Source organism: Pan troglodytes, chromosome 10 (assembly GCF_028858775.2).
Source record: "Pan troglodytes isolate AG18354 chromosome 10, NHGRI_mPanTro3-v2.0_pri, whole genome shotgun sequence".
Taxonomy (NCBI): Eukaryota; Metazoa; Chordata; class Mammalia; order Primates; family Hominidae; genus Pan; species Pan troglodytes.
Window position 1 is genome coordinate 48090165 of NC_072408.2, and position 13007 is coordinate 48103171.

The 13007-nt window shown below is 52.9% G+C and overlaps 2 protein-coding genes across 9 annotated transcripts in view; one reads left to right on the forward strand and one right to left on the reverse strand.

Moving 5' to 3' along the window:
- Positions 1 to 9624, reverse strand: part of SLC48A1 (solute carrier family 48 member 1) — a 27420-nt gene extending 17796 nt beyond the window's left edge. The window contains exons 1-2 of the mRNA XM_024347596.3: positions 9507 to 9624; positions 5005 to 5190 (exon numbers count right to left, since the gene is read on the reverse strand). Coding sequence (XP_024203364.2) covers positions 5005 to 5190; positions 9507 to 9570 — 250 coding nt within the window. The 5' untranslated portion in view covers positions 9571 to 9624. The remainder of the gene's footprint in view (positions 1 to 5004; positions 5191 to 9506) is intronic.
- The window catches only part of RAPGEF3 (Rap guanine nucleotide exchange factor 3), a 34246-nt gene that overhangs the window by 6096 nt on the left and 15143 nt on the right, over positions 1 to 13007 (forward strand). For 4 of the 8 annotated variants that reach the window (XM_009425519.5, XM_009425522.5, XM_009425520.5 and 1 more), the window contains exons 1-2: positions 6788 to 6879; positions 7214 to 7564. In XM_009425519.5, the coding sequence (XP_009423794.3) occupies positions 6874 to 6879; positions 7214 to 7564 (357 nt within the window). In that variant the 5' untranslated portion in view covers positions 6788 to 6873. Of the gene's footprint in view, positions 1 to 6268; positions 6880 to 7213; positions 7565 to 13007 lie in introns of those variants that run through there. The other 4 variants (XM_001162479.7, XM_054664327.2, XM_009425523.5 and 1 more) reach the window with 4 other exon arrangements.

The window sequence follows — 13007 nt, forward strand, 5'->3', positions numbered from 1 at the left end:
GGTGGGAAGGCAGAGCAGTGGGGCTGCCTCTCTATCCCCCGCAAGGCCTGAGGGGGGCCTGTGCCCTCTCTCAGGCAGAACTGCAGACTTTCCCTTACTTCTGTTTCCTTCTCTGGACCCCACTTTTCTGTTTCCTTCCCCACTTTTCTGTTTCCCTCTGTGGACCCCACTTTTCTGTTTCTCTCTCTGGATCCCACTTTTCTGTTTCTCTCTCTGGATCCCACTTTTCTGTTTCTCTCTCCAGACCCTCTTCTTTGTACCCTCCCCTAATTTTTTTTTTTTTTTTTTTTTGAGACAGAGTCTCACTCTTGTTCCCAGGCTGGAGTACAGTGGTGCGATCTTGACTCACTGCAACCTCCGCCTTCCAGGTTCAAGCGATTCTCCTGCCTCAGCCTCCTGAGTAGCTTGAACTATAGGCACACACCACCATGCCCAGCTAATTTTTGTATCTGTAGTAGAGATGGGGTTTCACCATGTTGGCCAGGATGGTCTCGATCTCTTGACCTCGTGATCCACCCGCCTCAGCCTCCCAAAGTGCTGGGATTACCGGCGTGAGCCACTGCACCTGGTCTAATTTCTTACCAAGTTCTTTCTGAAGGGAGGAAATGGGCAGTAGATCTGATGCCAGGAAAACTTTGGCCTATTCGGTTTCTTCTCTGACCCCAGCACTTCCAGAGTGGGATTTGGGGGTGGGATGGCTCTGCTCTGATTCTGGGAAGGGGACCTTAGCCCTAGCCTGCTTTTCTGGTTACCCACATCCTCCCCCTGCCCCCAGCCAGTGCTCTGGATCCAGCCTGACTGACCAGGTCTGAGAGACAGAACTGGGCATCTCCTAAGCAGGGGACAGGGCCCTGCTAGGACCCCTCTTTCAGCCTCCTGCAGTCGCCCCTACCAAGACTCTGAAACAAAAGGACAAAGTGGGCACAGGGTTTGAGTCCTGAACAGAGGCCTGGGCCCGGGATGAGTTGGAAGATGGGAGCACTTAAGACAAAGGTTTTGGGAAGGCTGGGAAAGTTGCAAAGAGGGGAGTGGTGGGAGGTAGTAGGTAGTGTGGGTGTTCAGCCTCAGAACAGAATACAGGGGTGAGGAGAAAAGTGACTCTTAGGGAAAGTGGCCACAACTGGAATGGGGCAGCCATTGCAGAACACTGATCACTCAAGGTCAGATGCAGTGTCTCCTGGGACCCACACAAGACACACACACACACACACACACACACACACACACACACACACACACACACACACACACGCTCTCTCTCTCTCCTTGAGAAGCAGAAGTTGGGGGAGAAAGCAGTTACTCGTTTCTATACATTCCTATAACAGTAAACTTGCCGGGAGGCAGGCTGCTTCCCTCCCTTCTAGGGACCTCTCCAGCCCTGCCCGTCTTCGCCTGCTCTTCTGGCTTCTCTCACCCTGTCCCTACCCTCCAGCCCAGCATCACCACCTCAGGTCTGTTCAGCGACTGTTTCCTCATCTCCGCCATGCATGGCTAGCTTGAGCACCAGCCAGAGGAATGTGCCTCCAGGAGAGTGTGGGCTTCCTGCTTTCACCTCTGCAACTTCCTGCAGCTCCCAGCCCTGACTGTGAGCCCCAGCTTGCCCACATTGGCCTCCTACAGGAGGCAGGAGCCCATCCCTCCTCTCCCTCCCATCACTGTCATAAGTGGCTCATGAGTGACTGGTTGTGACCTGTTAGTCCTAGGAAGGTTTGGCTTGGCGCCCATTAAGGCTCCAGCTCCCTGCCGCTGCCTCCCACCCCAGGAATGGGCAAGGGAGGAGATGGAGGAGCTGAACTGGAACTGCCCTTGGGGGATGGAGCGGGGGCAAGAGTCAGAGGGCCTTAAACCATGCAGAGCCAGGAGGTAGAGTCCAGAGGAGGATACCTGCCTCTCTGCTCAATCTCTTCCCACTGTTGACCAACCACAGGCAAGGTCGACTCCTAGGGGTATTGTGGGAGGCTCAGCCACAGGCCAAGGTCCTGGCACAGCCCTTATATCCCCTACAGCTTTATCTCCCAGCTGGCCTCCAAGCTGGCCATTTGCTGCAGTCCCATGGGAGGCCTATTAGTGAAATTTTCCTCCATCCTCCCTCTCTCCATCCCACCAATCACCCTCAAATGTCACAGCTGAGCCTTGTGAACAAAGCTGACGGCACAGGATAGAGGAGAAATGAGTAGGAGACAAGAAGGCAGCAAGGAAGGAGGGAGAGATGGCATGAAAGGCCTTGAAATTGAACTGGGAAACTAGCTCCTCTCCCTTCCACCCTGCTGAGGCTACAGGCCCATAGCAGGCACCAGCTGACTGCCCACTGTTCCTGTTCATTTCATTTCCACCCGTAATCATTAAGCATCAGCTTCATGCCAGACACTGTGCTGGGGAGGGAGAGCCAATCAGATTATTATATTAGGGAGATAAAAGATAATTCTAATAGGCTCTGGGGCCCTGAAGATTTGGGACACTGTCTGCTGCTCAGTTTGAGCTCTCCAGTTTACAGCAAAGTTCCCCGGCACCTACAGTAAATGTTGTTGAATGAATTCAAGATTCCTTGAATATTCTTGTGGCATCGCATAGTAAGGACTGAGCGAGGCACGGTTGAGAGTAGCAATCGGGGCAGGAGGTAGCAGTGCACAATGGTGTTTAGGAATATGGACTCTGCAGTTAGACTGCCTGAGTCTGGCTGTACTACTTATTAACTGTGTGACCTTGGGAAAGTCACTTCGTCTCCCTGTGACTCAGTTTCCTCACTCGCAAATAGGAATTGTTCTGAGGATAAAAAGATGTATATAAAGTGACTAACATAGTATTCTGCAAATAGTAAATACTGGAAGAGACCATTATTGGGCTAGAACAGTTGCAGTGGGGATGGGGCATAACAGAGAGATGCAAGAGATGCTTCACTGGTTGAATCAACCCGACTTGGTGGCTGGCTGGATGTGGGAGAAGGAGGAATGTAGGGTATCAGGCTCCTTGCTTAGGCAGTAGTGGAGTTTGGGAACAGGGAGCTGAGAGAGGCAGAGCAGGAGGAGAGGCCCCCTGGGGCAGGAAGGGAGTATGAGGTTCCTGTGAAGACCCAGGAAACTATGGGCTCACCTTGTGTAGAGCTCAGCAAAGAGGCCGAGGTGGGGAAAATCAAGCCCAGAGTCAAAGCCTGGTCTGAGAAGCCCCCTTCACCTTCTCACCCTCCTGAGCTATCCATGGGAGCCGCTGCCACCTGCTTGAAGGGAATGGGGGAGGGTTCAAGGAAGTCCATGCTCTGGCAGGAGCTCATTGTCCGAGTAGAGTGTGTTAAGGGGTCCTGCTGTTTAGTTTCCATCATCTGTACCAAGGTGTGGGCAAATGGCTGTGGATATGAGTTTTTCCCCCTTTATAGGAGGTGTCAGTATGTTTCAGAGGCAGGACTGCAGAGTGGTAAAGCACACAGGGTAGAAACCACCTGGGCAGAGTCACTCATGGCTCTACCACTTCCTAGTATGGGACCTTGGGCAAGTCATTTAACCTCTTTGTGTCTCAGGTCCCTCATCTGTAAAATGGAATAACAAAAATAACAACCTTATCTCATAGGGTTGTTGTGACAATTCAGTCAGTGAATATATACAAAGTATCAAGAACAGGGCCTGGTGCATGTTGACTATTCTTATTATTATTTATCCGTCTTAACACACCTGCCAAGCATTTAATGACAGTCAGAGGAGGGTGGAGGCAGTACCAGGACATGGCATGATTGTTACCATCTTGCTTGCATGTGTTCCTCAGACACATTCCCAGTCCTCTGCCCCTTCTAGGCCTCAGCCTTGATCAAATATCTGCTGAGCAGTAATTCTACTGGCCGGTCCCCATCCAGGGATCCTGAGAAGGCAAAAACCTGCCCCGTCATCTGCTTTGATGGCAGGCTGGGGGCCTTGCCTGTTAGAGATAGGACAAGCTAGAAATGGGACACATAAAAGATCTACTCCCTATGATCTCCCCAGGCTAGGAGCCAATAGGTAATCACCCCAGGTCCTCTTCTCAATCTCCCCAGAGAGGGGGAATGAAAAATAGATGGAAAAAAGAAAGGCAAGAGTAGTGTTGAAGGGGAACATAGGTGGGGGAGTGGGTTGGGACAGTTTCATTTTCACTGATTTGAGTGATCCTTGGCTCCCTGAGGCTCCCCCACACCTCAACACAAACATATTCAATTTCCCCCCCGCCTTTTTTTTTTTTTTTGAGATGGAGTTTCGCTCTGTCGCCCAGGCTGGAGTGCAGTGGCATGATCTTGACTCACTGCAACCTTCGCCTCCCGGGTTCAAGAAATTCTCCTGCCTCAGCCTCCTGAGTAGCTGGGATTCCAGGCACACGCCACCACGCCTGGCTAATTTTTGTATTTTTAGTAGAGACAGGGTTTCACCATGTTGGTCAGGCTAGTCTTGAACTCCTGACCTCATGATTCACCCCCACCTCAGCCTCCCAAGGTGTTGGGATTACAGGCGTGAGCCATTGCACCTGGCCTCAATTTTCCTTTTTTGAGTAGACTCTCCTAGGCAGTCTAGTCTACATTAGAAGAATAGAATACATACAGAGTATACGCAGTATACCATGGGGAGTACGTAGAGACAGACAACCTGGATTCATGCCCCAGCTCCACCATTTACTAGCTGTGTGACTTTGGCAATTTCCTTAATATCTGAGCCTCAGTTTCCCCATCTGTGATGTGAGGATAACAGAAGTACATACCTCACAGGATCATGGCAGGGATTAAACACATGGAAAGCACTTGAAAGAGTGCCTGCACATGATTAGCTTTTGTAGCTCTGCTGAAATGTCTACAGGTATACAAGTGTCCTGCCTCACTCCCCAGCATCTTCCACCTGCCCAGAGTAAGGGCAGCAGGAATAGGAAATAGGGGACCCCTTTGTGACCCAACTGCCAGTCTCAGGAAGCCTTCCTGCAAGAACTTCTAGGCCAGGGCACTGGCCCCAGCAACCCGAAACTCATGACTCCATCCCCCTAACTCTTCCCCATGCATACCTGTGACTCCCAACTTGTCATCCTTTCCTGTCAGTTTCCAGGTTGCTCTTCCTTCTTCCAAATTACCAGAACTTCGTTGAATGGATTTGGGTCTGAGGTCAGATTTATTCTCAGGCTTTCCTCCTTCCCCTGAGAGGCATTTAAAACTCCACCAGCGTTTCTTAATGTGTGGACACAGCAGATGACCTGGGGTGTTTGTTCAAAATACAGATTTTCCATTTCATGCCAACAGGATTGAATATGAATTGCTGGGGACGGAGCCTGCATTTTAGTAAGCTTCTGGGAAACATTTTTTATACATGTATACATTAAAAATGAGATTTTAATCACAATTAAAATTTCTCTCCCCACTTTCAAGAAAATAATAATTGGTGGAGGATGGGGGCTTGGCATCCCAAAATTGGGAGTATAGGCTTCTTAGAGCTACCTCTTCCCAGTCTTCTCCTCACTTTCAAGAAAATAATCATGGTGGAGGATGCGGGCTTGGCATCCCAAAATTGGGGTATAGGCTTTTTAGAGATACTTCTTCCCAGTCTGGGCTGGCTCAACAGCAAAGGGAAAAGGGAAGAGAAGGAGCAAAAAGTCCTAAAAAGCTGGGGGTGGGGCGTTCACCTCCTTCCAAACCCTCATTATCGTCCTGAATTACGGGTCGCTGTCCCCGGCCACTGGCTCTCCACCCTCTCAGGAGTGGGGCGAAGAGGCCCGCGCTGGGCCATTTGCACAGTGGTGGAAACTGAGGCCCAGGCTTGCCTCAGTAGCAAGCCTGCTTAGCAGGGCGCTGGAATTCCCGGTCTCTGCCTCAACCTACCCGGCCACCAGGGAGCGCGCGGTATGGGGCGTGGTACTCGAACACCTTCTGCTCCCCTGGAAGCTCTGCCACAACCCCAATCTCCTCTTAGGGCCCCTATCCGTTCTGGAGAGCAGTCCTCCAGTCCCTACCCGTTCTGGAGAGCAGTCCTTCCTCTCCAGCCTCAGTTTCCTCAACTGCTCCCGGTGTGTGTGTGCTGGGGCACGGGGCAGTGGGGCGTGGGTCTGGGAACGGAACTGTGGCAGGCAAGGCAGCGGGATTCCCCGCGGGAAAGCCGCCTATTCCCTCCCCCGGGCGGCTGGAGACCCTGAACCGAAACAGGAGGCAGACACCCCCGGCCGGGAAGCGGCCCCAGCCCGGATTTCCCTCCCGGGTGGGGCCGCAGTGACTCACCCCCTCCCCCCTTTCCCCGGTTTCCTTGTTTGCATTTCTCCTCCCGGCCACGTGGCGGCCAGTGCAGCCACTCACCGCCGGATCTCTGACACCCCGGCCGTTGCGGCCTCCTCCGCACACTTCGGGGCCGCTCCTGCCCCCTGGGGATGCTCTGGGCTCAGGCGGATGTCCACTCTGGTACCCCCGGGTGCGGACTCCAAAGCCTGCCAGTGCCGGCCCCCTTCCCCTACGCATTCCTCTACCGTAAGGCAGGGCGCCTCCACCCCGCCCCCTCCGCCAGTCCCGGGGAGGGGAAGGGGGCGGGCAGCGCAGGGGGTGTGACAGCTCCCGCCCGGACCGGTGCCAGCGCAGCCTTGCTTCAGCGCCCGGTGCCAGCTGGCTCCTTCGTCTGAGACGAAGGCGGAGGCTCGGGGCTCCTTGTCGCCGGTGGCTGGGTGGCGTCCCCCCACCACGCCCCCACCCCTCTGCTCACCCAAGAGGAGCCTCTCCACCGAGCCCTGCATCCTGCTGCCCTGGCAGCCAGTCCAGCTAGGCACTGGCCCAGTTCACTGTACCTGGACTTACCCACTGGCACCCTCCGGATCCCCTTATCAAAGCTGATGGGGGTCGCTGGGGACCCCCCAGCCTTTTGCTAGAGCCTGCACGGCTGTGCGAGCTTGAAAAGAAACATGAAGGTGGGTAAGGTGGGGTCAGGGTTGAGGAGGAGCAGGAGAGGGTGGGAGAGGAAGGTGACACGGTGGGGAGTTTGGGTGGGAGAGAGAGGGTTAGTCAGGGCTGAGGAGGAGAGGAGAAGGGTTTAAGCCGAAGCTGCATTTCTGGGAGACCTAGTGAATCTATAGCTTCATACTGGGAGGTAGTGGAGATCCCTGCAGGGGCATGGGCAGTGAGATGGGACAGAATTCCAAAGAGGACTAAGAAGGGCCTGATCTTTTCCAAGAGCCAGCTGGAGACCCCTAAGTGCGCCAGACCGGCAGGCCCCAGTGAAGGTCTTCCTGTTCCTCCCCCCAGCTCCTGGCAGGGTTGCAGCACCTCCGCCTGACCAGTCCAGAGGACTCTAAGGAAGTAGTTCTGCCTGGGGCAGTTGTACTGTGGTCCAGCCGCCCCAGTCGCGTCCCATGGCTGTCCACTTTCCTCCCCGTGTCACAGGTGGGCTGGCCAGGTGAGAGCTGCTGGCAGGTGGGCCTGGCTGTGGAGGATAGCCCAGCTCTGGGAGCACCGCGGGTGGGAGCCCTCCCTGACGTGGTGCCGGAGGGGACACTACTCAACATGGTGTTGAGAAGGATGCACCGGCCCCGAAGCTGCTCCTACCAGCTGCTGCTGGAGCACCAGCGTCCGAGCTGCATCCAGGGGCTGCGCTGGGTGAGTACCTTTCACCTGCCCAGGTGCTAGGGCCAGTACCAGAGCTAGAGGGGGGCCTAGATCATGGCTTGGCATGCTGCTGGTGGCCCACCTTGCTCTGGGGGTGTAGAGTGGTACAGCTGCCGTGGACACTGGGTCAGGAAGCTTGTCTGCAGTGTGCGTGGGTGGCTCACACAGCTGCAACGTGTGTGTGTCTGTGTGTGTGTTCTGCCCAGATGTCTCTGGGCATGGGGGGAAGGGGAAAGGGATTTGTTGTTTATCTGTCACCTCAGTGAGCCGGTATTGAGTTAGGTACTTGCGTGTTCTTTCCAGGTGGAGGTGGGAGGTATGGGGGCCGGGTCAATGGGTTGGAGTGAGGTAAGCTTGGTTACAGTTCTGGGTGCGTCACCGTGGCAACATTCTCCTTTAGTGAGTTACTGAACTGTGCTAATTCTGCGTTTTGGTCTTAGGGTGAGGTGATCATGTGGACACTGCTTGGTACCTGCCTTTGGGGGGCTCAGGGAAGGATTCGGAGACATTTGGAGAATCTGAGATCACCAAAGTGCCCTTTGCTAGTGAGAAACATCTCTGGACCTGAAAGAATGAAGGAGAGAGCAGGGAGGGGAAAGAATGGTGGGATTTGGGAGGCAAGATAATGGCTGTACTATCCAAATCAGCAGAGAAGCTATCCCCAACCATCCAGACTAAATAGAGTAGCTTAGCTTGAGATTCAGTTATGTCTCCACTGCGTGTGTCCACCCAGGTTTCGCTATGTTGCCTAGGTAGGTCTTGAACTCCTAGGCCCAAGCAATCCACCTGCCTTGGCCTCCCAAAGTGCTGGTATTACAGGCGTGACCCACTGCGCTTGGCTGGGAGAGTTCATTTCTTTTTTCTTTTCTTTCTTTTTTTTTTTTTTAACCGGAGTCTTCCTCTGTCACCAGGCTGGAGTGCAGTGAAGCAATCTTGGCTCACTACAGCCTCTGCCTCCCAGGTTCAAGTGATTCTCCTGCCTCAGCTTCCTGAGTAGCTGGGGCTACAGGTACGCGCCACCACGCCCAGCTAATTTTTGTATTTTTAGTAGAGATGGGGTTTCACCATATTGGCCAGGATGGTCTTGATCTCTTGACCTCGTGATCTGCCCACCTCGCCCTCCCAAAGCACTGGGATTACAAGCATAAGCCATTGCGCCTAGCTGAGAGTTCACTTCTTATTGGCAAGTCCTTTTGAGTGGAATAACCACCACCCTCTCCCTCCTTCCCCCTACCTTGCCCAACTGCCATTTACAGTGAGGCTGAGTTGAAAAAACTGAGACCTACCAAGAGGAGGGGCTCCTCTTTGCAATCAGAATTGAGAGGAGAGTCCATGTGTCAGCCCTGGTAGAGCTGTTCTCTACTAGGGTCTTCCTTATCATGAGCCTGGGTCCTCCTCCGCTACCCTTCTGGCTCTCCGGCTCTCCGGGTCACTGGCTGTAGCTATTGCCTGGAGCCAGTGGGCTGGAACCCTCCCTCCCTCCTTCCCTCTTGGGCTATAATTATTTGTGCATTTCCTGTCCCCTTCCCAGCTTGTGGAAGCAAGGTAGGGGGTAGGGAGAAGGTCAGGTGCCAGGACAATGGGTCACTGGAGGATCTCCTGGGACCTGAAGTCTGGGAGGGAGTGGAGGAGGCCACCAAGCTGTCTCCTGACTCCCCACAGCCCCCAGAAATGAAGGGCTGGTGTGCATGGGAAGGCCAGAAAGGTGGGGGTAAAGGTTGCTGGAGTGTAAATGGGGTCAAAGGCACCAAAACAAGGCCTTTCCGTGCCAGGTGGGCGTTGGTGACTAGAGGGAACTTAGATTTTTAGTGTTTAGAGGCAGGCGGCCACTCCCTCTTCTGATGACCAACTTTGGGGACTGGGGTGGGGAGGTTTCATTCCATCATGCCTATATTTGAGAGGCTCTGGGTACCTGTGAAGCTGTACTTCTTACCTCTTGATGATACCTTTAGCCCAGGGAAGGCTTCCGTGAGGGAATGAGTGCCAGCTGTGAGCATGCACGCCCATGGTGAAGGGGTGGAGCCCGAGTCCCAGGAAGACAGCACTGCCAGTTATTGAGGCCAGACCTCCCTCTTCGAAAGCCAAGGGGAAAACCCATCAACCTCCCAGAGAAGAAGTCTGAAGACAGCTCTTTCTGTTCCTACCTAGACTAGGACAAGAGAAAATGAAAGCGGGTTACAGTAGGAGGGCTTGCAGTTAGATACAGACTAAGATAAGACTTAACAGCTATTGCAAAGGTGACACTGGAATGGGATGGAAGAACATCTTTGGAAAATAAGAGGGGGAGGTGAGATCTTGTCTGATGTCCGGGGGCAGGGGCAAGATCAGAGTGACCTGTGGTGGGTTCTACTAGCTCAGGGAAGTCTGAGATGATTCTCTTTGTGTGACTGTTCTTGGGGAAGTGGCCCTGTTTTGTAACTCCGAGAACGCACTTTCATTCAACCTATCCAAATAATAGTAGTAGTTAATAGTTATACAGTACTTATGTGCCAGACATTATTGAAAGAGGTTTGCCTTTATCATATCAAATAATTCTCACAACAGCCCTGTGAGATAGGTACTAATGTCATCATCTCCATTTTATAGATGTGAAAACAAAGCCACAGAGAGGTTAAGTGACAGATTCAGAGTTACGCAGCTGCTAAGTGGCAAAGCTGGGCTTTGGTCCCAGGCAATCTGGCTGCAGAGTCCAAGCTCATAACCACATAACCACCATGCTGCACTTCTCTCTTGCTACAAACAGTAACACTGACACCTTAAGGCATCATCCTGGCCCCATGCACCCTTCCCCTGTCCCACCACAAGCAGCCCTAGCTTGACACCTTAGCTATGGCCCAAGGGAACTGGTCTGACAGGTCCCCAGGCTGTCTGGCTCTGTGCCTGTCTCTCCAGCCCAGCTCTGACATTCAGTGACAGGGAGTGAGGGCGGGGCAGGCCACAGTGCTGGTGCCAGGGGAGTTAGTGCCTCCTCTTCCGCCCTGAACCCTTTCTGTTCAGGAATGAGAGGGGGGAGTGGGTGAGGAGGACCTTCACCTTGACTCATATCAGCTGCTTCTTCCCAACTGAGAACCCTGAAACTGACATGACTAGCATTGTATTTTTTTGCACTGTGTCCTGGTAATAGGGCCCATCATGAAATAATAACATCTGATCAAGTCAACTAAACTTACTAAGTAGTTACTATGATCCAGGCACCATTCCAAGTACTTTATATTATTAACTTTTTGATCCTCATAACCCTTTGTGATAGGTACTATTCTTATCATCAACCCCAGTTTACAGATGAGGAAACCGAAGCACTGCAAACTTCAGTAATTAGCACGAGCTCACACAACCAGATGGTAACGCAAAAGCTAGGATTTGAACCCAAGCATCTGGCTGCAGAGCCGACACACTTGACCACTGCCCTTGAATAGCAGCCCTCTCTCCGCCCCATCCTAGAAGGTTGCCAGGCACACAAACATCCTGGGGGCACAGAGAGGGTAGAATAACAAACCTGTCTATCTTTGTCTAACCCAGTGGTTTCCAAACTTACTTGCCCACAGAACTTGCCTGAAGGCAGAATACCTCTACTGTCTGTGCCTATAGCACAAAGCTGAGGAAACATGGGAATAGGCATAATGGAAGACAGTAGGGCATAATGCTAAGAGCATGGCCTTTGGAATCAGACATAGGTATGAATCCTGGTGCCCTTATTGACCAACAGTTAGGGCAGGTTATAGAACCTTGGAGCTTTCTTTTCTCTAGCTGTGAAATAGGAAACAAATACCTACCTCTGGGGTCAGCACCAGTAGCAGAGTTATTCAGTAGAATCTTACCTTTCTAAATAGTTGTGTGATCTCTCTGGGCTTTTGCTTTCCTTGTCAAAATGAGAGGGATTCCTTAAAGTCCCTTCCTCAGTGCTCATGGACTAGGGCCATTCTCTGACCTGCATCCTCATCCCCTGGGGGAGGACAGGAAATGACCAACCTGGCCACGTGACCCAGCACCACCCCTCCTAATGTGCCCTCTCCCAGGTCAGAATAATACCAGGAAGGGGGCTGGTGCTGGAGCCTGGGTTGTGGGCTCCAATGGGAGTTGGGGCAGGGACTGGGGCCACCTGGGCATTTTGATATGAACAACAACAAGTCATTAGCACTCAGGCACTGTTTGTTCCAACACAGGGGGCTGGCTGGGTAGCATTCCTGCCCTTCCTCCCTTCCCTGGCTCCTCCTCCTTCTCATTTCCTGTCGTTAAGTCTCCAGGGCTCTGTGTCTGGCACTGGGCTGGGCCCCATGACCCGGGCAGGGATACCCTTGGGACACCTAGTGACTTCCGCCCAGCCCTGGGCCAGGCGCCTGCGCATGCCAGACCTCAGGCCTCTGCTTGGGCACGCAGTGCCAAGATGCCTGTGCCCAGGGCCCTGCCAGCACCAGGACTGGTTGTACTGCAACTCCCCAGCAGGTCCTTTTCAGGGACCTGAGGCCAGATGGGAAGCTAGGAGAGAGGTGGCTGGTGAGGGGAGAGGAAAGGGGCAGGTGGGGTGGGTGTAGGGAGACTGAGAATGGGAGCACTTCTGGGTGGGAACTTGAACTTCTCCACAGCTGTCTGGCTGTCCGAAGTATGCGCAACTGAGTTACACAAGGTACCTCACCTCCAGGCTTTTATTTCCTTGTAAGTGACAGAGGACAGACAATGCCTGCTCTGCCTATTTCACATCTGATCCTATTTTACATGAGATCCAATGAAATCAAGGGGGCGATTGTGCTTTGTAAACTGTAAAGTGCTTTGTAAACTGTAAAGTGAGCCCTTTGAGAGGGCTCGTAGATGGTAGAGCATCCTGTCCAGAGATGTCCATAAACCCCAGGTTCTCAGGTGGTAGGAAGAGAAGGGTCGTGAGGGGCTTTCATGGCCATTATTCCAGGGCATACAGGCCCGGGAGTTCCAAATGGCTTGTTACCAAGGGCAGGGAATCCTTACTAAGCAGTGTTTCCATGATAAAGTGCATCTTCCTGAGCCAGTCCTGTGTGCCACCAAGGACTTATTCACTCTCGCAGGGCACGGGCTAGCAACATCTCAGAGAAGAAAGACGCTTTCCAGCAAGCAGCCCCACCCTAATGCCTCACAGATGAGTACTAGCTAACATGTGCATACAACTATATGCCAGGCAATGCTTTAAACATTCGATGTGTAGCAACTCATTTAATTCTCCCAAAACCTCATGAGTCGGTATTATTAGTGCTTTGTAGATTTTACAGTTCAGGAGACTCAGGTAGGGAGGGAGAGGTTAAATCACTTGTTTCAGGTCACATCTGCCATCAGTGGGGAAGCAGAGATTTTAATCCAGGAGCCTGGCTCCAGGGTTTGTGTTTTAACTACCAGGCTGATCCGAGGCCCAGAGATGGCAAGACACCTGCTCATGGGCCTGTGGAAGGACACAGAACCTGGCTGGGGA